The sequence below is a fragment of the Phyllobates terribilis genome, unplaced genomic scaffold (genome assembly GCF_046119375.1).
Source record: "Phyllobates terribilis strain yellow unplaced genomic scaffold, ASM4611937v1 Scaffold_2__4_contigs__length_985480577, whole genome shotgun sequence".
Taxonomy (NCBI): domain Eukaryota; kingdom Metazoa; phylum Chordata; class Amphibia; order Anura; family Dendrobatidae; genus Phyllobates; species Phyllobates terribilis.
The window spans coordinates 430,851,759-430,877,439 of record NW_027362762.1 but is presented as its reverse complement, the minus strand read 5'-3'; the positions used below and the strand labels follow the sequence as shown (position 1 = coordinate 430,877,439).

The window sequence follows — 25,681 nt, the reverse complement described above, 5'->3', positions numbered from 1 at the left end:
TACATTTGTATTGTTGTGTCAGCACACTACAATTAAAGAGTTATTATCATAAACGGTTATGATTGCAGAGTGCTTGTAATATTTACTTGTAATTAAAAAAATTCTCTCCATTCTTAAGAGCTAATTGATTTTTAATTTTATAGTTTACTGCTCGTTGCATATGTTACGGACACTACTGACAGACAGTTTATCAGTGGTGACCAGTCTCCTAGGCAAGGAGCTCATAAGCTTTTTGCTATAGAGCTTGCAAGCCCTGCTCTTCTGAAGTTGGCCTCTCCTCCGATGCCACAGAGGCAAATCTTCTTGTTCTTGCTGCATCGGGAGCAGGCAGTTAAGGGCATGAAGATGCCACCCGTCCGAACTATCAATCAGGCCGATTAGCAGTAAGATCCTAAACAGTAAGTCAATCCCTATAAACCTTGCCAGTGGCATATAGCATATTTTTTTTATATTCATATGAGATGCCTAGGTGTGATATGTCCATAGCCTAAATTGGGAAAGACAGTTCTGCTGGAAAGTAACAAGCTATTCACATCATCTTGTACTGCACATTATGCACATAGTGAGATGTGTGGCTTAGGCTGTGTGCCCACGTAGCGTTTTTCAAGCGTTTTTGATGCGGAATTTCCGCAGCGGAAACGCTTGTAAAACGCTTGGTAACCCGCACCCCATGGTCCCCAATGGGATTCCGCAAGTTCTATGCACATGCTGCGGATTTTTCCGCAGCGTTTATGCTGCGTTCAAAAATCCGCAGCATGTCAATTAATTTTGCGTTTCCGCAAGCAGAATTGCCTTTGTCCAATGCATAAAAAACGCAAGGCAATTCCGCATGTGGAAAACGCGTGATAAATGCGCGAAAAACGCGCGATAAACGCGTGCGGAATTCCGCATGCGTTTTTCCGGGAGAGGACTTGCAGAAATGAAGCAGAAATTTTCTGCTTCATTTATGCAACGTGGGCACATAGCCTTAGGCACCCTACAAACCTAAACCCTGAATCCTCTTTTTATAGTAAGTGATTTCGCAATTTCTGGTTGCTCCTTCTGAATCTTATATGTAATTACTTGCTTTATCAATATTATTTCTGTGCTTATTTTTCTTCAATTCTTTTTTTTGATTGATATTTCATGGGTTTCGGAATCAACCAGTCTTACAAATTGTTATAGTTTTAACATACAAAGGAAAATATTTACTTGCAGAATATGATGCAATTTGAGACACAAAACTGATGTACTTGCCTGTCATGGGTGTGTCAGATATGACAGACAGTCGCCCTGCAGTTGGTTGCAGAAGATCTTTGTTTGGCATTACAGACACCTTCTTAGATGTTTCACTCTAGGACCCAGTGGCTACCTCCTTCCTGCTAATTGATACCCTGGCCTGGGTGTTTAAATAGTTTCACTTGCAGCAGGGAGTGGCCGGTGATACTCACATGTTTCCTTGTGAATGCTTGGAGCTCTCAGACTGCTATCTTTCTCTGTGGTGCTAGGAGGACGCTTGGAGTTATCTCTCTGAAGTCAGCTAAGCTACTTTCCCCCGTGTTTGTCTCCCTTGTTGTCTTTAGTTGTTAGTGGGGATTGACTAATGCTCACCCCCCTTCCCTATTCAGGGCGAAGCACTAGGGAAATACAGGGTTTAGGTTCGCGTGCGGAGATTGGTGAGGAACCAATATAGGGACGTTAGTAGAGACAGGGTGATATCAGATCAGCCTAGGAGGTCTCCACTAGTGTTGAGCGAATTTGTTCGTCATTTCAAATTCGGGTTCGTGGTTCCGGCTTGTTCGCGCCAAAAAATCGGCTCCGCCCATGAACATCCCTGATTTGCCACGCTGTCACGCACTCCCCCTTTTCCTTAGAGTCTGGGCTTCCTTTCCCCCTTCCCTTTGTGTTGCACTTAGTCTATCACACACCTTGCGTGACATTGCCTTGCACTATGATTTAAATGTATTATCCAGGACTATTTTTTTTTTCTCATGGGCCTATGAACTGACAGTCAGGTAGTTGCTAACTACCTGCTTGTTGTGCTCGGTGATTCTGCAGCTCACATCAACAGCACAGCTCTTCATCTTCTGGTCTGCTCTGTTGACATTTAGGCAGTGAGGAGCCAGCTGTCAATCAGTATGAAATCGGCAGTGATGCCTAATCGATACAGCAGAGCGGAAGAGAAAAAGCTTATCTGCTATAGTGACATCAGCGGAAGCCACAAAATGGCTGATAGGAGTAGATCGTGGTCTCTCTGAGCCGCCAGAGATTGGCGCTGGCCACAACAGGCAGGTAGTAAAAAAATACACTAAATTAAATGACTCATCCAACATGAGCCACTATGATAAATTTGGCGCAAGTTAAGACTTGCCAGTCCAAATTTACAAAGTTTACAAATTAGACCAGATTAGTTTATCTAACCAAGTATTTTCAGCCAATTAATATAGTATGTTAACCGTACCGTATAGAATATTGTGCTCTTGTGTTGTCGAGGTTGCTGTGTATCATACTATACACAATTGTAAGTAATACTATTTTCAATAAAAAAAAAGAACAGAACACAAAACATTATCACAGTAATAGCTGTAAACTTGCCATTTGGAACGGTAACAAATCCAGTAATATCAGTCTCCATTACTGAAATGCGGGGGCTTTTGTCTTTATCTCGTTTGTCTTCTTTCTGAACTCCTGCTCGAACCTGAGCCTAAAATCCAAAAATGTAAATGATAAACAGCTTCTTCACCATTCTGCCTCAATGCAATGTTCTGTGGGATGTAGGTTTGCTACATCTATGCTGTTGGCATAAGTCCCTAGTTGCGCAAAGATTGTAGGTCACTGTGCTATAACGTTTCTGTAACTTCCATTCATTTGTATGTTTGTTGCGCAAACCACAGAGTATTACTCTGGGCTACCAGAGAAAGGTGCAATAACTCTTCCAATGCCTTCCTAAAATTACCAGGGAGCTAGAATTAAAGGGGCAGTCCGATACAAAACAAATATCTCAAAGTTCTCATCTGTTAAAACAAAGCATTTTTATACACTCCTCAACATTGAAGTTGCAATGCCAAACAGGACAAGCCATAAGGTCATGCAAATCGAGGAAGTAGCTGGTGTTGCTAGTATCTGCAAACTATCACATTTTCAAGCACCTAGCTCCAATCTGTGGCATATGGGAGGAGCATATGAGCCAGACTGGAAGTAATATTTTTAGCCACATAAAATCTGAAATATCTGATCAAGTCTTGTGGGATGATTGGGTGATGCCTCCTGTTAGTTACTTATCGACACTTCCAAACTGAGAGGGACAGAATTAGTGAACGGAGAGACCTTAGTTTATCACCCCGGCAGATCAGAATCCACTTGAGCACTGTTCAATGTTGCATAACCCAGTGGTTGGGAGAACAACGATAAATTGAAATGACAGCAAGAGTTTCACAGAGGCAAAAATCGACATGGACAGATCGTCAGATTAGAAGAATGCAGCATAGTGATCCATTCTATTCTACAAGGGAAACTGGGTGTCACATACCAAGCTTAATGTGTCTACTTAAATCATCAGAAGGCGTTTGCAGGACATTGATCTCATGCCACCCTCTCAAAGGCCATCATGGCTCAGAGCAATTATGCAATGGAGCTAAAATGGAGGTCTATCCTATTCAGTGATGAGTCCCACGTTTGTCTTTTGTGCAATGATAGCCGGTGAACAATGCCAGGAAGAAGCCTTAAACAGAGACAAAAGGTCCTACTCCTGAAATTACAGTGTGGGGTGGCATAATGTACTGAAGCCACACACCTCTAGTCCTCATTCTAGGTACACCAACAACTCAACGTTACATTGATTTGATTGTGGAACCTGTCGTAAAGTTATTTCTCCAAAGACTGAAGAGCCGTTTTTCAACACAACAGACAGTATATTACTCATGTTACTGTGAGCAGCCTGATTGGACTAAACATAATACCAGGGGCTGCGGTGTGCCCATCGAGCACATTGATCGACAATTGCAAAGGGCGCTTGATGATTTCAGTGACCATGTGCATTCAGCGTGGCACAATATTCCTTAGAAAACCATTTATAGCCTCATTGATAGTATGCCAGGGAATGTAAGTGCATTTCTGTGCATGGCACTGATACTCAACACTGAATAAATTGAGATGTTTTAAAATTTTGTTTGGATTTTCTCATAATTTGCATATTATTAACATGTTTATTGGTCATGTAATTTATATAATTCCACGTCCTTTCCTTGTTGGTGTTGCAATTGCAATGTTGAGGAATGTAATTTTCTGTTATCTAAAATTCCCTATGGTTCCCTAGATAGCTCCACTTCTTTTAATTTCAGTTTCTGATTGAGACTATGCTCTGCATGCTGGGAGTTTCAATTGAAATGCCATCAATGACGTTCATTACAGGGGCTGGTCCAGGTGCTTTTTCCGCCCCTCCTTCTTCCTAATATGATGCCTCAAGAAAACAGAGTCCTTTTCTGCTATTCAATATGAAACCATGGATTTTACATCACATATTCAGTAAAGTACTCTGTTTGCTGGGGTCGTGTACTCTTACTTCAATGTGAGAAATCATCTATTCAGAACCAAATACAAATGGGGATAGGGGAATTGTAAAAATGCTTGGCTTCACCAGATCAGAATTTAGAGAAGGTTTTTTATATTGGACCACCTCCTTGAAGAGATAACATAAGTATATAAATGATTATTTATATAACTTTCTAATATACTTGGTATTTCAATTCCTTACCATTTTCAAGATATTATTTGATCTGCTGTCTGTACTGTTATTAATGGTCTAGGGCGGCAATGCTCAGCTACACGGTCTTAATAGATGGATATTGTCGGGTAGTGCTTGCAAAATCAAAAATGTTGCCATTTATTACTTATAAAATGTTTTAGTTTTTCTTGAGATATTAATACTTAATTATTTATTGACAGCTTGTTGCTTAGGAGCCCGACCACCTCTGCTTCTACAAACAAAAAATTTGCAATTGAACACTTAACATTTTTAGCCGTTAAGATATTAACACTTTTCTTTTGTTTTCAGCTTGTTGCCCAGGAAACCGACCACCTCTGCTTTCTAGCTTGTCCACAATGTGTTGAAGCTGGCTGGATTAGGAGGTATCAGCATGTTTCAGTGATCCTGGTTAATAGAAAAGAAATCGTAAGCACTACGCATGTTCTGCTGTCTAGCGGCAGTGGTCGGTCTCCAAGGCAGCGAGCTGTAAACAAAAAAGAAAATACCTCAAGTACGACTGAAAAGTTTAATAAGTAGTAAGTTACAAAATTGCTTGTATTTACAAGAAATATCTGACAAGATCCATTTATGAAGATGGGACTTTTTAAGGAAACCGACAGGACTTCAGATTAAAACATCTGCAGATTGATACATCTGAAAGACTGCAGCTACTCTTTGTGACTGCAGACTGAAAAATTGTGACAGTCTGTGCATCACAGTATTCCCTCTGCCTGTGCGCTGTCACCAGACTGCAAGTATGTGATTTGCTTACTTGCTGTCACACACCGACTAGACTCCTGAGGTTTTTTTTCATTCTTTTCTATTGAAAGAAGCCAGATGAGAGTAGTCGGCATGTGACCCCTAGTATGCAAATCGCATACTGGCAAGGGGAATATAGTGGTATCTTAACAGTGTGAGCATTGCACGCAGTCACAATTTGGCAATCTGTGATTTCATAGACTAACTGCAGACTTCTCTTACTTGGTATTATTAAAAACGTCGGATAACCTCGCAAAAAATAAGCTGTCACACTGCTCTATCGACTGAAAACGTTACGGGTCTTGGAAAATAGCGCTACTTTTTTAAAACTACATTTCAGATTTTTTTCATTGCTACAATAATAAAATAACTGGACATGCTGGGTATTGCCGTAGTCGTACTGACTTGAACAGTCATGATGCCAGGTATTTTTTACCATGCAATATAGGCAGTAAAACAATTCACAAAAAATAATGTCAGAATTGCATTTTATTCGCAATCTCACCGCACTTGCAATTTTGTTTCCGTTTTCCAGTACACAAATGTGGTAAAATTAATGCTGTCAAGCAAAAGTACAACTCGTCCTGCAAAAAAATAAGACCTCATACATCTACATGGACAGAAAAATAAAAAAGTAAAATGCAAAAATGGAAATAGGCCATGTCGGGAAGGGGTTAAAGAATACTGTATATATGGCAAAAAATATTTACAATTTTTCAATACGAATGTGACACATCTCTAAACTTGTCCTTCATCGTATTGTTTAACTTTGTGGTTTCAGCATGAGACTAAACCAAATGACTGAAAGAGGAATTGAGCTCATACTTCTCTACAATGGGAATAAAAATGTTACAATACGTTAACACATAGCAAAACACCCAAAATATGGCAATATAATATAGTTTGCTCTAATATTTGCATAGTAGCAAACATAACTATAGTACACCATGCCCTTAATGGGATCGGTCATTGGATTGATGCTGCATTTGAAGCCAGGTATGTTTTACTTTGAAACGCTGCTTTCAGGGAAAACATAGTTTGAAAACTCGATCTTCAGCCAACTTCTCCCCACCCTGCTCCAGTTGACTGACAGGTCTCACCCATGTGTGTACATAGGGAGAGACCTGTCAATCAACTGGAGAGAAGTGGCAATAAGCCAGCTAGGGGCGTCATCGGACTAGTCAGGTCGTTCCTTAAAGGCCCTGGCTTTTCAAACTATGTTTTCTCTGAAACGATAGAGCAATTCAGAGTAAAACCTTCCTGGCTACAATCATGCAGCCAGGCTATGATTCCAGCTATCTGTTATTTGGGCAGAATGAATCTACTGTAGCAACAGATTCCATTTAACTATTTTAAAATCAAGTAGCTATAAAGCACGCTTTGTTCAATGGAAGGTCTGTTTTCTGTAATACATAATAATTGGATTATATTACATTTAAAGTCTAGGTCCACCTAAATTAGTAAATCAGAACCCGGCCACACTTCAGTGAAAAACCACAATGGCTTATGGCAACATAATTATCGTACCTCTTCACAAGCATTGTCCCAGTTCATGCGCAAAACGTAGACCACGAAAAACGACGCTTGTAAAAAGACAGGGAATATCAATCCAGACCATAGGCCTTGAAAGAAAGCAAACATGATTTAAGTATCCTAACGGAAGTTTGCTTTAGTAAATAGCTAAACAGTTCTGTGTGAAAAGTTTTAGGCAGCTGAGGAAAAAATGCCTTAAAAAAATTAATGGTTTTTAATGGATTATTTTTATCAAAAAATGTAAAGTGAAGACACGAACTAGAAATCTAAATCAAATCAATATTTGGTGTGCTACTTATTTGCTTTCAAAACAGCACTAAGTCTTCTAGATACATTTGCATTCAGTTTTTGAAGGAACTTGGCAGGAGGTTGTTCCAAACATCTTGGAGATCTAACCATAGACCTTCTGTGGATTTAGGCTTGTGCAAATTCTTCTGTCTCTTCATACATTCACATACAGACTCGATGTTGTTGAGATCAGGGCTCTGTGGAGGCTATATTACCACTTCCAGGACTTCTAGCTTTTCTTCTCGCTGAAGATGGTAAAGGAACCTGTCACCAGTTTTTTCACTTACAAAACCTGCACATCACCTTTAAGATCATGTGAATGGGGTTCCTACAACCTTTTTATATGTTCATAAGTGCCCCTGCATACCTCCGAAAATGTGTTTCATTCATGTCCCGTGCTGCATGTAAATTGCATGGTCCGGTCCGATGAGTGCCCCTACATGCCTCCGAAAATGTGTTTTATACATGTTCTTCATGTAAATTGCACAGTCTGGTCCGATAGGTGTTTCCAGATTGTGATCAGCGTTGCCCTGGTCCCTTCAAACGCCGCCTTTTCTCTCTGGATGTAAGTGGATGATGTCTCTACATCATCCACACGCTGCCTAAAGTTTCGCACCGCAAAGTGGAATCAGACCGGCAGCTCGACGTCAAGTCAGCAGCTATCTGTCTATTTAATAGGGCAGAGTGATCCGCGCCTGCGCAGATATCAGATTCCACTGCAAAGGCGCAAGATTTTGGGCACTATGTGGATGATATAGAGGCATCATCCACTAAAATCCAGAGAGAAGAGGCAGTGTTTGAAGGGACCGAGGGGCACTGATCTGGAGACACCCATCAGACTGGACCACGCAATTTACACGCTGGACATGTATAAAATACATTTGCAGGGGCACCTGTGAGGATATAAAGGGGTTACAAGAACATGATCTAAAAGGTGATGGGCAGGGTTTGTAAGTGCTAAAGCTGGTGACAGGTTCCTTTTAATAACTTTTGCTGTATGATTGGTGTAGCTGTATTGCTGCAGAATAAATTTGGAGCCAAGAATTGATGCTGTTTTGAAGGCAAAGAGTGGTCACCAAATATTGATTTGATTTCTGTTTTGTTCATTCACTTTATATTTTGTTAAATGATTAAAGTAAACTATTAACGCTTTTATTTTTTAAACCATTCTAAATTTTGCTTTTTCATACCTGCCTAAAATTTTTGCACAACAATGTGTATATAAAGTCATGGTTAGTGATGAGCGAGTATGTTCTGTTAACCCTTTTGGCGAGCATGCAAAGGTGCTCGGTGTTATGTTTTAGTCACTCAGTGCTCATGATTTGTGACTGTTTGACAGCTTTAATACATGTGAGGAATACCTAAGCAACAGGCATTCCTCACATGTATTAAAGCTGTCAAACAGTCGCAAATCATGCACACAGCCCAACTAAAACACCCAGAGCACGCTGAAGATACTCGGGAAACACCCGAGCATGCTTGTAAATCTCGAGTAGCGGAGCAGGCTCACTCATCACTAGTCATGGTCAAATGTTTTGAAAATGACACAAATTTTGGTTTTCACATCAGTATTTTTTTAGATCTTTTAGGCTATGTTCACACATTGTGTTTTTTCAGCGTTTTTTATGCACATTTTCAGCTGTGTTTTACAGTACCAGCAAAGTCTATGAGATTCCAGAAATCTCATGCACACACTTTGGTTTTTGTTTGATCAGTATTTTGTGCTTGCATATTTTTTTTGCAGAATAGAGCATGTCACTTCTTTCAGCGTTTTTCACCCATTGAAAGTAATGGGTAGTGAATAAAAACACATAGTGTGAACATAGCTACCAGGTTTTGCTTAGTTTTTAGTGAAAAAAAGCAAGTACAACAGTATGTGAAACTCATTTATTTTTGTGATTTTACCATCTTGTCTTGGTCAACTGAGATGGCAGCTTGGATTAGAACAGTTTAATTAAATCAGTGATGTGCACAGAGTAAACATTGGCCTGAGCAAGGTGTGAGATTGAACAATACTTGTGGCCCAGGGAGGTGTGAAATTGTACAATGCCTGAGCAACTGAATAGCAGACCATAGTGTGAAAATAAATAGCGTCCTACAAATTCAATGCACTGCCATTGTATTAGGTAAACCATTCCTGAACAATTCACCTCCCTCCCCTGTTACATTTGAAATTCTGGTTAATATTGCTTCACAAATGTCTTGCATTGGTGACCTGTGTTCATGCTTCTGTGGTGAAAGCAAAGCTGAATCTCTTTCCTGCCAAGAGATCAGGTTTTGCTGCAGAAACAAAACGCTGAAAAAACCCAATGTGTGAACAAAGCCTTAGTCATATGTTACTGAAGTACAATTACAAGCACTTCATAAGTTTTTAAGCTATTGACAAATACATCAAGTTTATGTAAAGAATCAATGTTTACACAGTTGACCCTTATTTTTCAAAACTTCTGAAATTTGACCTGGCATATTGGATATTGGCTACTGGGCCAAATCCTGGTTGATGACAAACCATTCTTGCCTAATCAGTGTTTGTTATAGAAATAACAAACCACGGTTTACTCAACTTACCCAGATCCACTGCTGCTCCCGTTGTCTGATATTACTAAAGCGCTGATGTCACGTCAAAAGTACAGCAGCCAATCAGTGAGCTCAGTGGCTCTACTTATGTAGAAGGAATGGTACACTCAGAGTGGCTAAGCTCACTCATTCCCTGCCATGCTGTCAACTTCATATCAGCAATACAGCCACTACCTGACACCTGGAGCAGTGACAGAGTCTCTGCTTTGGACCCAACATGGTGATTAAAGCGTGGTTTGTTTTTATAACAAGTTGCACATGGGGAACAAGTTGTTTTTTGAAAGGGAACAACCACTTTAAGTCTAATCTATGTTATTATTACTACTGTTTCTTACCATAATATTTTTCAACATTGCACAGTTCTTTTTCACACAATTCATAGCTTTTTTCAACTATACCAACAGCAATGCCAATTCTATAAATGACTTTACAGTACAATAATAGTACTACTTACCTATCACTCCAAGTTTCACTGCAAACATCAGTGAAATTCCTATGGGCAAACCCAGAAGGTAATACGCAACAGCATTTGTAATTGCACCAATCTTCTGTTTTCCAGCTCCTCTAAGTATTCCAGAACAAGTGCCCTAACATAATAAGAGACGTTAAAAATGATAAAAAGCACTTCCAAACACAAACGTATATATACAGTCATGGCCGAAAGTGTTGGCACCCTTGAAATTGTTCCAGAAAATAGTATTTCTCCCAGAAAAGTTATTGCAATTACACATGTTTTGTTATACACATGTTTATTTCCTTTGTCTGTATTGGGACAACACAAAAAAACATAGAAAAAGGGCAAATTGGACATCATTTCACACAAAACCCCAAAAATGGGAGGGACAAAATTGTTGGCACCTTTCCAAAATTGTGGGTAAGCAACTTTGTTTCAAGCATGTAATGCTCGTTCAAACTCACATGTGGCAAGTAGCAGGTGTGGGCAATATGAAAATCATACTTGAAACCAGATAAAAAGGGGAGAAGTTGACTCAATCTTTGCATTGTGTTTGTGTGTATCACACTAAGCATGGAGAACAGAAAGAGGAGAAGAGAACTCTGAGGACTTGAGAACCAAAATTGTTGAACAATTTCAACAATATTAATGTTAGAAGTCCATCTCCAAAAATCTTGATGTTCCTTTGTCCATAGTGCGCAACATAATTAAGAAGTTTACAACCCATGACACTGTATCTAATCTCCCTGGATGTGGACGGTAGTAGAGTCCCCACTGCTGACACAGAGACATAAAAAATCTAGACTGCAGTTTACCAAAATGTACTGAGTATGCCAAAATCCTTCTGGAAAAGTGTCTTGTGAACAGTTGAGGCCAAGACAGAGCTTACAGTTAAAGCACATCATTCTACTGTTTACCAAAAACAAAAAGAAGAACACAGTACATATAGTCAAATATGGTGCAGGTTCAAATAAGCTTTGAGGTTGTTTTGCTGCCCCTGGCACTGGGTACCTTTACTGTTTTCAAGGTATCATGAAATCTGAATATTACCAAAGGATTTTGGATAGAAATATAATGCCCAGTGTCAGAAAGCTGGGTTTGTGTCCTAGATCATGGGTCTTCCAGCAGTTCATTGACCCCAAACATACTTCAAGAAGAACTCACAAATGGATGGAAACAAAGAGCTGGAGAGTTCTGAAGTGGCCAGCAATGAGTCCGGATCTAAATCCCATTGAACAACCATGGGGAGATCTTAAAATTACTGTTGGGAGAAGGCACCCTTCAAATATGAGAGACCTGGAGTAGTTTGCAAAAGAGTGGTCCAAAATTCTAGTTGAGAGGTGTAATAAGCTTGTGGATGGTCAAAGGAAGTGATTTATTGCAGTTATTTATTCCAAAGGGAGTGAATCCTAATATTAAGTTGAGGGTGTCAAAAATTTTGTCTGGCCCATTTTTCGTTTTTGTGTAAAATTTATGTCCTATTTGCCTTTTTTCCATTTTTTTTGTGCTGTTCCAATGCACACAAAGAAAATAAACATGTGTATAACAAAACATATGGAATATTAATAACCTAAAAAGGAATATGATGGTTTTATATGCAGTTTGAGTATACTACTACGAGAATGTATATTCTCATCTAATAATTATTATTATTATTATAGTGCCATTTATTCCATGGCGTGTTACATGTGAAAAAGGGGGTATGCATAGCAAAAACAATTGCAATAATCTTGAACAAAAACGCAACAGCAAACTGGTACATGAGGAGAGAAGACCCTGCCCGAGAGGGCTCACAATCTACAAGGGAGGGGTGAGGATACAATTAAACACCTGAACAAGGAATGTATAAGCGGGGCCCAATTGCAAAACTAGACAACCAACAGAAGATTAGACCCCTAAAATATAACTTTTATTCGAATATGCTAAAAAGGACTCAGTAGTCACCATGACAACAAACACAAAAACAAGACAAAATGCCAGGGAACAGGGATAAGTCACACATCAGTCAGGAAGGATTACGGGCTCTATCTGTCCCTATTTTGTCCCTAAATTCTCTCCCTTCCTGACAGCGGAGGTTGGCACCCTAATTTTTGCTCCGTGGCGCCCCCGCTCAACATCCGTGTCCCTAATATCCCTGGTAAATCTCTATCTTTATATTTAAAAAACCACAATCGTGAATAAAAGATAGAGAAAAGTGAACGTACAGATTAAGAAGCCGACAATTCATCATAGATATGCATTTAAGGAGACCCAAGTCTATATATTGCGACAATAATAATAGCCCTGGGAATTTTTAGAAGGTAAAATTTGTCTCAAGATAGCTGGTTTATTACATTCATACACAAACCAGCATATACTAAATAACCAAAGCTAATAAAGCAGGTTCTGTTATATATGAGACTAATCCCCAGAAGTAATGCCCACAGACCGGTATCACATGTGCATCCTGCTCTATGTCGTTCTAAGTTGTCAGGGCCAGAATGTGATAGAGACTGTAACACATACAAGCAAAACAAATGACCAATTCTAAATGCATTATAACAATCTCAATATCATTTAGTAAGGAATAGCATTTATCATTGGTAATGCATTATGTCACATCTAATAGATATCAAAGAAATAACACAAATCATTAGTGATTCCTAATATCCTATGTCAGAGAATACAGGGACTTAGCACTTATCATAGATAGTCCCTTATATCATGTCCCAAATGCAAAGACAGTCTGATATCATATAAATAGACAGGGAGCAACACTTATCATTGATGATCCCTCATATCTCGTCCCTAGTCTCGTCACACGACCATCACCTGACCGCCGACGTCAGCAGTCGCGTGACCATCAGGTGACTAAATGACGTCACCGCAGGTCCTGACAGTACACTGTGGGACGGCAGGGAGAGAGGACGTGTCCGGGAGCAGACCGGGGGCCGCCGGAGAGGTGAATATACAGGTTTTGTTTGTTTTTAACTTTTTTTATTTCTTTTTTTCACCGCGTGGTAGCCGGGATGAAGAGGAGTTGTAGTCTCCTCTTCATCCCGGGTACCACACGCACCGCGATTATGCTGCAAATTCGCGGCCATTGAATTTAATTGAAACGCAGCAGATCCACATATACCTGCGGGTTTGCTGGTTTCAATGTTCCTCTATGGCCGCGAATTTGCAGCGTAATCGCGGTAGAAATGGTCATGCTGCGTTTTGCCACGCAATGCGAATTCAGCGCACAAATTAGCGCATCATGTGCACAGCGCATCCGAATTCACATTGCTTTGATGGCAGACTGTTTAACAAGCGTTTTCGCAGCCGTAAAAACGCCGCAAAAATACTACAAAAACACTACGTGGGCACATAGCCTAAAAGGTGACATATAGCAAAGATCTATAAAGCACAGATATTGTACCATTTAGATTGTTTCAAGGGAAGTAGCAGTAAATGACAGACAGCAAGCAGCGATATTGTTCCTTTAATAAGAATAAAAATAATAATAATAAATAATAAAAACAAATATAGTAAAATATAAAATACAAAATATGAACTAATCAAATAAAAAATAATACGTAAAAAATAAATAAACAGATTAAAAAAAGACAAAAAAAAATACAAATCCATCAACTGAAATAAGAAAACAAAAATGATTACATAAATCCAAAGAGATTATTCATGTTCATTTTGTTTTGTTTTATTATGTTTGTTGCTGTTGAACATTCCATGCAAAATTATTGTTTTGTTGGTGTTGATGTTTTTTGATTTATGATTGTAGACTTTTCACAGCATTTTTTTGATACTTGTGAGTGGTAACTTATGACTATTTGCTGTTTTAATTCATTATGTTTGTCCACAGTATTTCCATTGATTCTTGTATGTGGTAAAAGATCACCACCCATTAGCAAACAGGTGGATGGAGAATAGGGGAAGTAAATTCTATTAATTAGCGAATCGACTAATGAGCCCGGCCCCCTGCAACAATAGTGAAGGGTGTAAATAAGCTCTGTGGATCATACCAAATATATACCTGATGAAGGCTGGAATGCCGAAACGCATTGTGTTTTCACTGTGACTTTTATTTGATACACAATTTTTAATATTCTCCTCGACAAAGGTTTTTATTCTATCAATAAATTATTTCTATCAAATACCTATTTTTTTTGGAACCTTGGTTTCTTGGAGTGGGAGTGCCTGTAGCTTGGTTTTTTATTTCTTCCAATACTCCATGCTGGAACCTTTTCAAGGAATTGTCCACGACAACCACGTTGGCAGCAAACCGCCACCAAGGACTAATACTGGATATTCGCCCTTTCCAGAGATGAGCCTGCTGCACAACCTTCACAAGGTGGTAACACCTTTTAATCATAACAAAACTATGTAATTTCGATCATTTTCTGGGAGAAATACTTCATATTCTGGAACAATTTCAAGGGTGCCAACACTTTTGGCCATGACTGTACATATGACATGCATGCCCTGATACTTACAGCTACAGCGTCACAAAGGTGAAACGGTGCAAAAATTAGCATGAGATGAGAAACCAGAACAACAATCTCCCTGTAGAAAAAATAATGAAAGGTCAATATCTACAAATTGATGTGCAATAAAAAAAACAAGTTATGAAATAGACAACACCTGGTGCAAGATATTAAATGTCACACCTCACCACCTGTGAACTTGACCCTATCTCGTCCCACCTCATCCCTAACCTTACTACAGTCTTCATCCCAACTCTAACCCACCTCTTCAACCTGACACTAACAACTGATATCTTCCTCTCATGCTTCAAATATGCACCCATGTGCCAAGCCCTCCCATAACCAATCCTCTCTGACTAGCTATCGCCCCATATTACTTCTCCCTTATACCTCAAAACTACTGGAAAAACACGTCCATTCTGAACTGTCCTCCCACCTCTCCAATTGCTTCCTCTTTGAACGCTTATAATCTGGCTTCCGACCGCATCATTCCACTGAAACTGCCCCGACTAAAGTCACCAATGACCTAATAACTGCCAAATCCAAGCGACACTACTCTGTCCTCCTCCTCCTGGACCTGTCATCTGCCTTTGACACAATGGACCATTCCCTCTTATTACAGACTCTCTCATCTCTTGGCTTCACAGACTTGGCCCTATCTTGGATCTCCTCATGCTTAACAGACAGGACATTCAGTGTTTCTCACTCACACACCACCTCCTCACCTCGGCCCCTATCTGTCGGTGTCCCGCAAGGTTCAGTCCTAGGACCTCTGCTCTTCTCAATCTACACCCTCGGCCTGGGACAGCTTATAGAGTCTCACGGCTTTCAGTATCATCTCTATGCTGACAACACACAGATTTACCTCTCTGGACCTGATATCACCTCCTTACTAACCGGAATCTCACAATGTCTGGCTGCTATCTCATCCTTCTTCTCTGCTAGATTTCTAAAACTTAATATGGATAAAACTGAATTCATCATCTTTCCCCCATCTCACTCAGCCCCCCCCATCTGACCTATCCATCAAAATCAATGGCTGTCCACTTTCCCCAGTCCCACAAGCTCGCTGCCTTGGGGTAACCCTGGACTCTAACCTCTCCTTAAAACCACATATCCAAGCCATTTCCACTTCCTGCCGACTCCAACTCAAAAACATCTCTCAAATCTGCACATTCTTCAACCACGAATCTGCAAAAACACCAGTGCATGCCCTCATCATCTCCCGCCTCGACTACTGCAACCTCCTGCTCTGTGGCCTCCCTTCCAACACTCTTGCACACCTCCAATCTATCCTAAACTCTGCTGTCCAACTAATCCACCTGTCCCCCTGCTATTCCCCGGCCTCTCTGTCAAACGCTTCACTGGCTCCCCATTGCCCAGAGACTCCAGCTCAAAACCCTAACCATGGCTTAGAAACGCCATCAATAACCTGTTTCCTCCATATATTTGTGACCTAGTCTCCCGGTACATACCTACACACAACCTACGATCCTCACAAGATCTCCTTCTCTACTCCTCTCTCATCTCCTCTTCCCACAATCGCATACAAGATTTCTCCCGTGCATCTCCTCTACTCTGGAACTCTCTACCCCAAAGCATCAGACTCTCGCCTACCATGGAAACTTTCAAAAGGAACCTGAAGACTCACCTCTTCCGACAAGCCTACAACCTGCAGTAACCATCACTCTACCACACCGCTGCATGACAAGCTCTACCCTCACCTACTGTATCCTCACCCATTCCTTGTAGACTGTGAGCCCTCACGGGCAGGGTCCTCTCTCCTTCTGTACCAGCTTGCCGTTGCGTTTTAGTTCAAGATTATTGCAATTGTTTGTGCTATGTATACCCCCTTTTTCACATGTAAAGCGCCATGGAATAAATGGCGCTACAACAATAAATAATAATAATATGTCTGTGAAAACTATTATTCGAGAAAAGTGAACCTGATATCCACATAAGCCATTTTAATAAACAATGCAGCCATGTAATATACAAGTATATACATGTATATTATACATACATTAAAAGAGGTTTCAAGTGTGTTCTAAAAAAAAAAAAAAAAATCTAAAATCTAAAACAAAACAAATGCTCTTCAAACAATCCACTGCCAATCTCCTCTGCTTTGTCAGGATCAGCATGTTAACACTCCAGTTATTAAGTGGATGGACAACCCCTTTAATGTTGTGCTTGTTATATTTCACCAGCTTGCCTTCCTATTTGATTCTTGAGGGTATTGAGCAGTGTAGGTTACTTAACTTCTCACAACCACAATATCATAACTTATATATACCAATGAAATGTTTGGGTGTCAAATGACATGGCCTCCAGCCCAATTTAAATGATTGGGGATGAGTTATACTGCAGAGTGAAGGTAAAGCAGCCTTAAGAGAATGCCGAAGGGGTGTTAAGCTGTAATTATTGTAAAAGAGGGGTACTTTTGAGGAACCTAAGTTTTAACCCCTTAAGGACGGAGCCAATTATGTCCTTAATGACCAGGTCAAATTTTACAATTCTGATCAGTGTCACTTTATGAGGTAATAACTCTGGAATGCTTCAACGGATCTCCCTGATTCTGAGAGAAATTGCTTTTTCTTGACATATTGTACTGCATGATAGTGGTAAAATTTCTTCGATAAGACTTGTGTTTACTTGTGAAAAAAAGGAAATTTGGCGAGAATTTTGCAATTTTCAAACTTTAAATTTTCATGCCTTTAAATCAGAGAGTTATGTCACATAAAATAGTTAATAAATAACATTTCCCACATGTCTACTTTACATCAGCACAATTTTTGAAACTAAATTTTTTTTGTTAGTAAGTTATAAGGGTTAAAAGTTGAGCAGAGATTTCTCATTTTTCCAACAAAATTTACAAAACCATTTTTTTAGGGACCACATCACATTTGACGTAACTTTGAGGGTTCTATAAGACAGAAAATAACCAAAAGTGACACCATTGTAAAAACTACACCCTTCAAGGTGTTCAAAACCACATTCAAGAAGTTTATTAACCCTTCACTTGCTTCACAGGAACTGAAGCAACATGGAAGGAAAAAATGAACATTTAACTTTTTTTCACAAAATGTTTACTTCAGATTCAATTTTTTTATTTTCACAAGGGTAACGAGAGTTAATAGACCACAAGATTTGTTGTGCAATTTCTGCTGAGCACACCGATATCCCATATGTGGGGGAAAAACACTGTTTGGGCGCCCGGCAGGATTCGGAAGGGAAGGAACGCAAATGGACTTTTTGAATGTAAAATTTGCTTGTTAAATTAGCGGACGCCATGTCGCGTTAGGGGAGCTCATGAGGTGCCTAAACAGTGGAAACCCCCCACAAGTGACACCATTTTGGAAACTAGACCCCTTAGGGAACTTATCTAGATGTGTGGTGAGCACCTTGAATCCCCAGGTGCTTCACAGAAATTTATAACACAGAGTCATAAAAATAAAATTTTCAAATTTTTTCCACTAAAATGTTTTTCAGATCCCAATTTTGTGTTTTCATAATGGTAACAGGAGAAATTGGCCCATACTATTTGTTGTGCAATTCCTCCTGAGTAAGCTGATACCTCATATGTGGGGAAAAACCACTGTTTGGGAGCACGGCAGAGTTTGGAAGGGAAGGAGCACCATTTGACTTTTTGAATGTAAAATTTGCTTGAATAATTAGCGGACGCCATGCCACGTTTGGGGAGCCCCTGAAGTGCATAAACTGTGGAAACCCCCCACAAGTGACCCCATTTTGGAAACTAGACCCCCTCATGGAACTTATCTAGATGTGTGGTAAGCACCTTATAACGTAGAGCCGTGAAATTAAGAAATCACATTTTTTTCCACACTTTTAGCCCCAATTTTTTTTATTTTCTCAAGGGTAACAGGAGAAAATGGACCCCAAAATTTGTTGTGCAATTGCTCCTGAGTGCAGACATACCCCATATGTAGGGGAAAACTATTCTTTTGGCGCACAGCAGGTGTTGGAAAGGAAGGAGCGACGTTTGGAACGCAGACTTTAATGGAATGGTCTGTGGGTATCATGCCGCGTTTGGAGAGCCCCTGATGTGTCTAAACAGTGGAAAACTCATTTTGAAAACTACACCCCTAAAGGATTTTATCCAGGGGTATAGTGAGAATTTTGAACGAACAGGTACTACACAGAATTTGATAACATTAGGTCGTCATATTGAAAATTTTCATTTTTGTTTCACGAAAATGTAGTTTTAGCCCCAAATTGGTAATTTTTACAATGGATAATAGAAGAAAACGGACCCCATAATTTGTTATGCTATTTTTCCCGAACGTGATGATGCCCTATATGTCATCAGAAATTACTGCTAGGGCACACGTCAGGGTCAGGGCTGAGAAAGAAGGAGCACTATTTGGCTTTTGGAGCATAGATTTTGGTAGAATAGTTTCTGGGCAACATTTGCAGAGCCTCAAAGGTGCCAGAACAGCAGAAAAACAAACAAAAGTGACCCCATTGTATAAATTACACAACTCAATGAATTTGTCTACTGCTGCAGTGACTATTATGTAACATCCACGCCAGGCTTTATTCTGAAGAATTCCAAATCTCAGTTTAGTGCCCATACATTTTGCCCCCATAAAGTGTAGTGCCCCCATAAATTGTAGCGCCCCCATACATTTCTCCTGGTAACACACAACCCGTAAATTGTTAAGTTCTCTCCCCGCTACAATAATGCCAAACATGTGGCTGCTTATTGCGGTTTAGACACAGTGGGGCATTTGGATTTCGGAGCACAGAAATCACTGGATTTTATTTGAGGGGGTGGCAGCCATGTCGCTTTTCCGGAGTCTTTGTTCTACCAGTAATGTGGGACCCCCTATAGTTCCAGTGACAGACCTGAGAGGGGGCTGGTTTTGTGTTTGATAAATTAGGGGTTTTATTGGTAACATTTTGGGGTACATAATTTTCGATTGCTTCCAGAATAAGACTGGATTGCCAGTCTACGCTGAGCACTTACGTCGGAGTTTCCGTGTAAATCCCATAAAAAATGCGATTCAGATGAAACCCCCAACGGAACCACCCACCACAAAGAGGCAGAAGGAGACACTTTGGAGTCTGTTTGACGTCTGCTTCGGTGGTCTCCATCTTTTTAGGCGCACAGATCTGTGGTCGTCCACACTTGTGCGCTAAAAAAAAGCCTAATATGATGGTACGCCGCCGGAACAGAGACCAGTCCAAAGGGACTCCATCAGCCTAATAAATGAGTGGCTCCATCTGCGTTTTTTGTCTGAATTGCGGTTTTGGTGAAGTTACACGGAAACTCCAACAGTCAGCACAGGATAAACGTTAGCCGAGCCTTATTCCAATTTTTTTGGAGGCAGAATGAAGAAATAGACAGCAGTACAAGAATAGTCCTTATTTTTACTTTTGCGCGGTTCACCGTGTGGTATAAGTGATAAGGCAGATTTATTCTTCAGGTCGGTGCGATTACAGCGATACCAGATTTATATGGGTTTTTTAGGTTTTGCTGCTATCACACAGTAAAAATGCTTTTTTTTCTGAAAAGTCGTTTTTTTGTCGCCATATTCTGTAACTTTTTTATTTTTTTGTGAACAAAGCTGTATGAGGGCTTAAATTTTTGCGGGACGAGTTGCAGATTTTTTTTGGTACCATTTTGGGGCACAAAGTAAATTTTGATCGCTTTTTAGTCAGGTTTTTCAGACACAGAATGAACAAAAAACAGCAATTCAGTTATTGTTCTTATTTTTTATTTTTTGCGCCGTTCGGTAAAAGTGATAAGACCGATTTGTTCGTCGGGTCGGTATGATTACAGGTTTCTTTTTTGTGGGACGGTTTGGCATTTTTATTTATGTATATTTTTTTTACATACGACTTTTTAATCGATTTTTATTCACTTTTTTGTGAGTCAGTATGATGAAAAAGCGTTATTTTTGGTGTGTTTTTTATGGCATTCATCAAAGGAACTAAATAACGTGACAGTTTTATAGAGCAGGTCATTCAGGATGCGGCGATAATAATGTGTACATTTTTTTGTTTATTTTTGTTTTATCACAAATGCTGCGTTTTGAGAGGCGAAACGGATTTTAAGGCCCCGTCACACTTAGTGACGCTACAGCGATCTCGACAACGATACAACCTGTCAGGGATCGTTGCTGCGTCGCTATGTGATCGCTGGTGAGCTGTCAAACAGGCATCGTGGAAAGAATCTTTCCACGATGTCCTGCTCCTGGTTACCAGCCTGCTGAAGCAGGAGCAGGCTGGTAACCATGGTAAACAGCGGGTTACTAGGGGCACACGCGCACTTAGTAACCCGCTGTTTATCATGGTTACGAGCCTGCTACGGTGGGCGGGAGGTTACCGCTCACCGTAGCAGAGTGGTAACCATGAAAAACAGCGGGTTACTAAGTGCGCGTGTGCCCCTAGTAACCCACTGTGTATCATGGTTACCAGCCTGATCGCTGGTCCAGTGGGTCACACACAGCGATGTGTGCTGACCAGCGGGAGGGCAAAGACCAAAAAATGGTCCAGGACATTCTGCAGCGATCTCACAGCAGGGGCCTGATCGCTGAAAAGTGTCACACATAGCGACATCGCTGTTGCGTCACCAAAACCTTGACTCAGCAGCAATCTCGCTAGCGATCTCGCTATGTGAGACGGGGGCTTTAGTGATTTGTGTGCACTTTGTGTGCTTTTTTTTAAACTTTTTTACATATTTTATTACACTTTTTTTTACTTTGATCGCTTGTCTCATACACTGCAGTACTGTACTGCAGTGTATGAGACCTGTCATTGAGTTACTGAACTCACTGACTGTGCATTGGGGTCATCACATGATCTCAGGGTACCATGGTAACCATCGAGACCCGCGATTCTCATCGCGGGGGTCCCATGGTAACTAAGGGGGTTGCAAGACCCCCCTTGTAAGCACTTAAATACTGCTGTCACGATTTACAGCGGTATTTAACGGTCAGCATCGAAACTGGCGGGGGCCGATACTGCAGGGTGTCAGCTGTCATATACAGCTGACACCCCGAGGGAATCGCCGCTGCCGGGCGGCGCTATTCACTTATGCCTCAGCGACACATTTTCATGGCGCTAAGGCATAAGTACCCTTCATGACCGCCGTAAAAATCCGTTACGGCGGTCGTTAACACATATTCTGGTTTGTTTTACATGTTTATTTACTCCTTGTTTCCATATATGCTTGTTTATAATTTTGCTGTCTTCAGTCTGACTCTATAATGTGCACAATTCAATATGTACAAGGAAAATCACTGCATTAACAGGTGTGTCCAAACTTTTTACTGGTACTGTATGAATTATATTATTGTGGTTGTGTAAACAGAATGGACAAAGGAAATGTACCAGCAGGAATATGAACTTAGTCTTCTCCAAGGTCACAAATTAAATCCAATTAAACAAGTATCTCTGGAATTGCAGCCAGGCATCTCAAGGACAATAGTCAGGCAAAAACTGTCTTGAGAAAATGTGCTTTTTTACATGGGCATGAGTATTTGCAGCTTTCAGTTCAAGAAGAACAGGAAACTGCACGTGATGATGTTTTAGTGAGTCTGTTGCAAGAAACTCTTAATTGCATTAAAGGGGTATTCCACTATCTGGACAACCCCTTTTTAAATAAAGTAACATATACCGAGGAAGTATACAGTAAAATTGGCCTCACATAGTGCTCCATACAATATAATGGGCCCCCTCATAGTGCTCCATACAGTATAATGGCCCCACATAGTGCTCCATACAGTATAATGGGCCCCCTCATAGTGCTCCATACAGTATAAAGGCCCCACATAGTGCTCCATACAGTATAATGGGCCCCACATAGTGCTCCATACAGTATAAAGGTCTCACATAATGCTCCATACAGTATAATTGGCTCCATATAGTGCTCCATGCAGTGTAATGGCCTCACATAGTGCTCCATGCAGTGTAATGGCCTCACATAGTGCTCCATGCAGTATAATGGGCTCCATATAGTGCTCCATACTGTATAATGGCCCCACATAGTCCGCTATACAGTATTATGGGCACCACATAGTGCTCCATACAGTCTAATAGGCCCCACATTAAAAAAATAAATAAATCCTCACTTTTGTCCGTTCCCCCGCTGCTCCAGTCTCTTTTATGGCGTCTTCAGATCCTCAATACAGTGGGCGCATTGTAATCACATCATCGCATCCACTACACTGAGACGTCAGACACAGAAGGGGGATGATGGAAGAGGGATCGTCAGCTGACGCTCCTTCCTCAACCATTGCTTTCAACTGTATCGGCATCTAGGACGTCGATATAGTTGAAAGTTAGATATCAGGAGACCCACCTGGCATTGCGGGCCAAATATACTCATGGGACCAGACCGGCATCACTGGCCAAATATTCTCACACTGCAGGCCAGATTTGGCCTGCAGGCCAGAGTTTGACATATGTGATCTAAGCCAGCAACAGAGCAAATAGAAAATAGCTTAAATTATGCCATCAAATAGATAGGTAGTTAGTAAGCATGGCCCCTCATCCTGGTAAGAATGACCCCCCCATCCTGGTAAAAATGGCCCCCCCATCCTGGTAAGAATGGCCCCCCATCCTGGTAAGAATGGCTCCCATCCCCATCCTGGTATGCATGGCACCGCACATCCCTATGCATTGCCCCTCATCCCCATGCTGGTATAAATGGCCCCCCATCCTCATCCTGGTATAAATGGCCCCCATCCTGGTAAGCATGGCCCCCCATGACTGCACACATGAAAAAAATAAACCATTCTATTCATCTTCCTTCCCTCCGCTCCAGCTCAGCGTCCTGTTCTGCCAGTTGCTGATCTCAGCATCTGAGCAGCGCATGAGGTAACTGCCATGCAGCCTCAGACGCTGAGGTGAGATGCGGGGATATTCACTCCTCTGCACGCCGGGACTGTGGGTGTGGAGAGGACTGAATATTTATATTCTTTAATAGAGCACACTGACAATAGCAGCCGTGGCTTCCTGCTGTGGCTCGGCGATCCTGTGTGCCCGCTACTAAAGAGAATGAATATTCACTCCTCTCCACGCCCATGGTAGTGGGGAGGAGTGAATATTTATACTCTCTAGTAGCGGGCACACAGGATCGCTGAGCCACAGCAGCCGGCTACTGACTGTGACCCGCTTCTCTGCTGCCGCTCTTCCCCCATCCCACTATCCACAATGTATTATCCAGACTATAAGATACACCCCCCACTTTCCTCCAAAATTTTGGAGGAAAAAAGTGCGTCTTATACTCCGAAAAACACGGTATTTTTCAAAACAGGCTCTTTTCTGCAACTTAAGTTTTTCAGTTTTTTCTTTCAAGACCATTGTAAATGTACCATCAATAATGCAATCACTGTATCCAACATAAAATATTATAAAATACGAAAGGATTTAATTTTATAAATATTAATTTACCAACCTGTCTGTAGTGAACACATATGCAATCACATCTTTAAGCCCAGCCATCAAACTACTAGTCAGGACAGCACAAAACCCTAAAACAAAAAAGTAAATAATTTATATATAAGATAGATCTATAAAATACTGTATGGATAAATTGCAAACTATTTACTATAAATCACACCTAAAACTCTTCATGGCATAATTGCATTTTTCACCAGTTTTCTCAATTTGCAAGCTCAAGCTCTAATTTTCAGTTATCCTTCAGCTAGTGAGTGGAGACTAGCTGCTTTGATGTCATAGAGACAAAACGGATTCCTGCTCTCCTGTAACATACCCTCAGAGGCAACAGCCTGAAGGAGACCATACAACAGTACTGAGCTGTGTAGCTTTGAATCCGCCTCTGAGGCGAAATAAAACACATACTAGAAAAGCAACAGCACTGTCTGTGTCTCTCACTCTTGATCGCTCCCCACTCTCTTCACGCTAGACATCAGTAGGCAGTGGCGTACCGCCAATGGCGGCAGACCACGCCACTGCTATGGGGCCCATGGCCGGAGGGGGCCCATGTGGGCCCCAAGCAGCGTGGTAATGAGGAGGATAGGCGAGTAGGAGGTTGCGGCGGCAGAGGAGCGGGTTGCAGCAGTGAAGGAGCGAGCACACAAGGTAGCCGCTGCTGCAGCTATCACGTGTGCCCGCTGCTAAAGGAACATGAATATTCCCTCTTCTCCACTCCCATGGGCGTGGAGAAGACGGAATATTCATTCTCTTTAGTAGGGGTCACGGAGGAGCGCTGAGCCCCGACTCCTGCTGTCAGTGCAGAGGAGTGAATGTTCCAGCAGCAGCTCACCTCGGCTTCTGAGAGCGCGCACTGCTCAGATGCCGACATGAGCTGCTGGCAGACAGGAGTCAGCGCTGGAGCAGAGGTGAGGAAGGAAGGTGAGTATAAGTGTTTATTGTTTTATGTGTGCAGTGATTGGGGGGATGAGGAAGCCACACATACCAGGATACTTGGATTAAGGAGGCCACACATACCAGGATTTGGGGATTGAGGAGGCCACACGTACCAGGATTGGGGGATTGAGGAGGCCACACATACCAGTATTGGGGGATTGAGGAGGCCACACGTACCAGGATTTGGGGATTGAGGAGGCCACACGTACCAGGATTGGGGGATTGAGGAGGCCACACATACCAGGATTTGGGGATTGAGGAGGCCACACATACCAGGATTGGGGGGTTGAGGAGGCCACACGTACCAGGATTTGGGGATTGAGGAGGCCACACGTACCAGGATTGGGGGATTGAGGAGGCCACACATACCAGGATTTGGGGATTGAGGAGGCCACACATACCAGGATTTGGGGATTGAGGAGGCCACACATACCAGGATTGGGGGATTGAGGAGGCCACACATACCAGGATAGGGGGGTTGAGGAGGCCACACATACCAAGATTTGGGGATTGAGGAGGCCACAC

At 41.4% G+C, this 25,681-nt stretch overlaps 1 protein-coding gene across 5 annotated transcripts in view; it reads right to left on the bottom strand.

The window, feature by feature from the left end:
* Positions 1 to 25,681, bottom strand: part of LOC141213661 (multidrug and toxin extrusion protein 2-like) — a 111,544-nt gene that overhangs the window by 3,502 nt on the left and 82,361 nt on the right. For 3 of the 5 annotated variants that reach the window (XM_073665275.1, XM_073665261.1, XM_073665268.1), the window contains 5 exons: positions 24,222 to 24,297; positions 14,807 to 14,876; positions 10,335 to 10,467; positions 7,010 to 7,104; positions 2,575 to 2,683 (listed from right to left, as the gene is read on the bottom strand). In XM_073665275.1, coding sequence (XP_073521376.1) covers positions 2,575 to 2,683; positions 7,010 to 7,104; positions 10,335 to 10,467; positions 14,807 to 14,876; positions 24,222 to 24,297 — 483 coding nt within the window. The remainder of the gene's footprint in view (positions 1 to 2,574; positions 2,684 to 7,009; positions 7,105 to 10,334; positions 10,468 to 14,806; positions 14,877 to 24,221; positions 24,298 to 25,681) is intronic. The other 2 variants (XM_073665282.1, XM_073665290.1) reach the window with 2 other exon arrangements.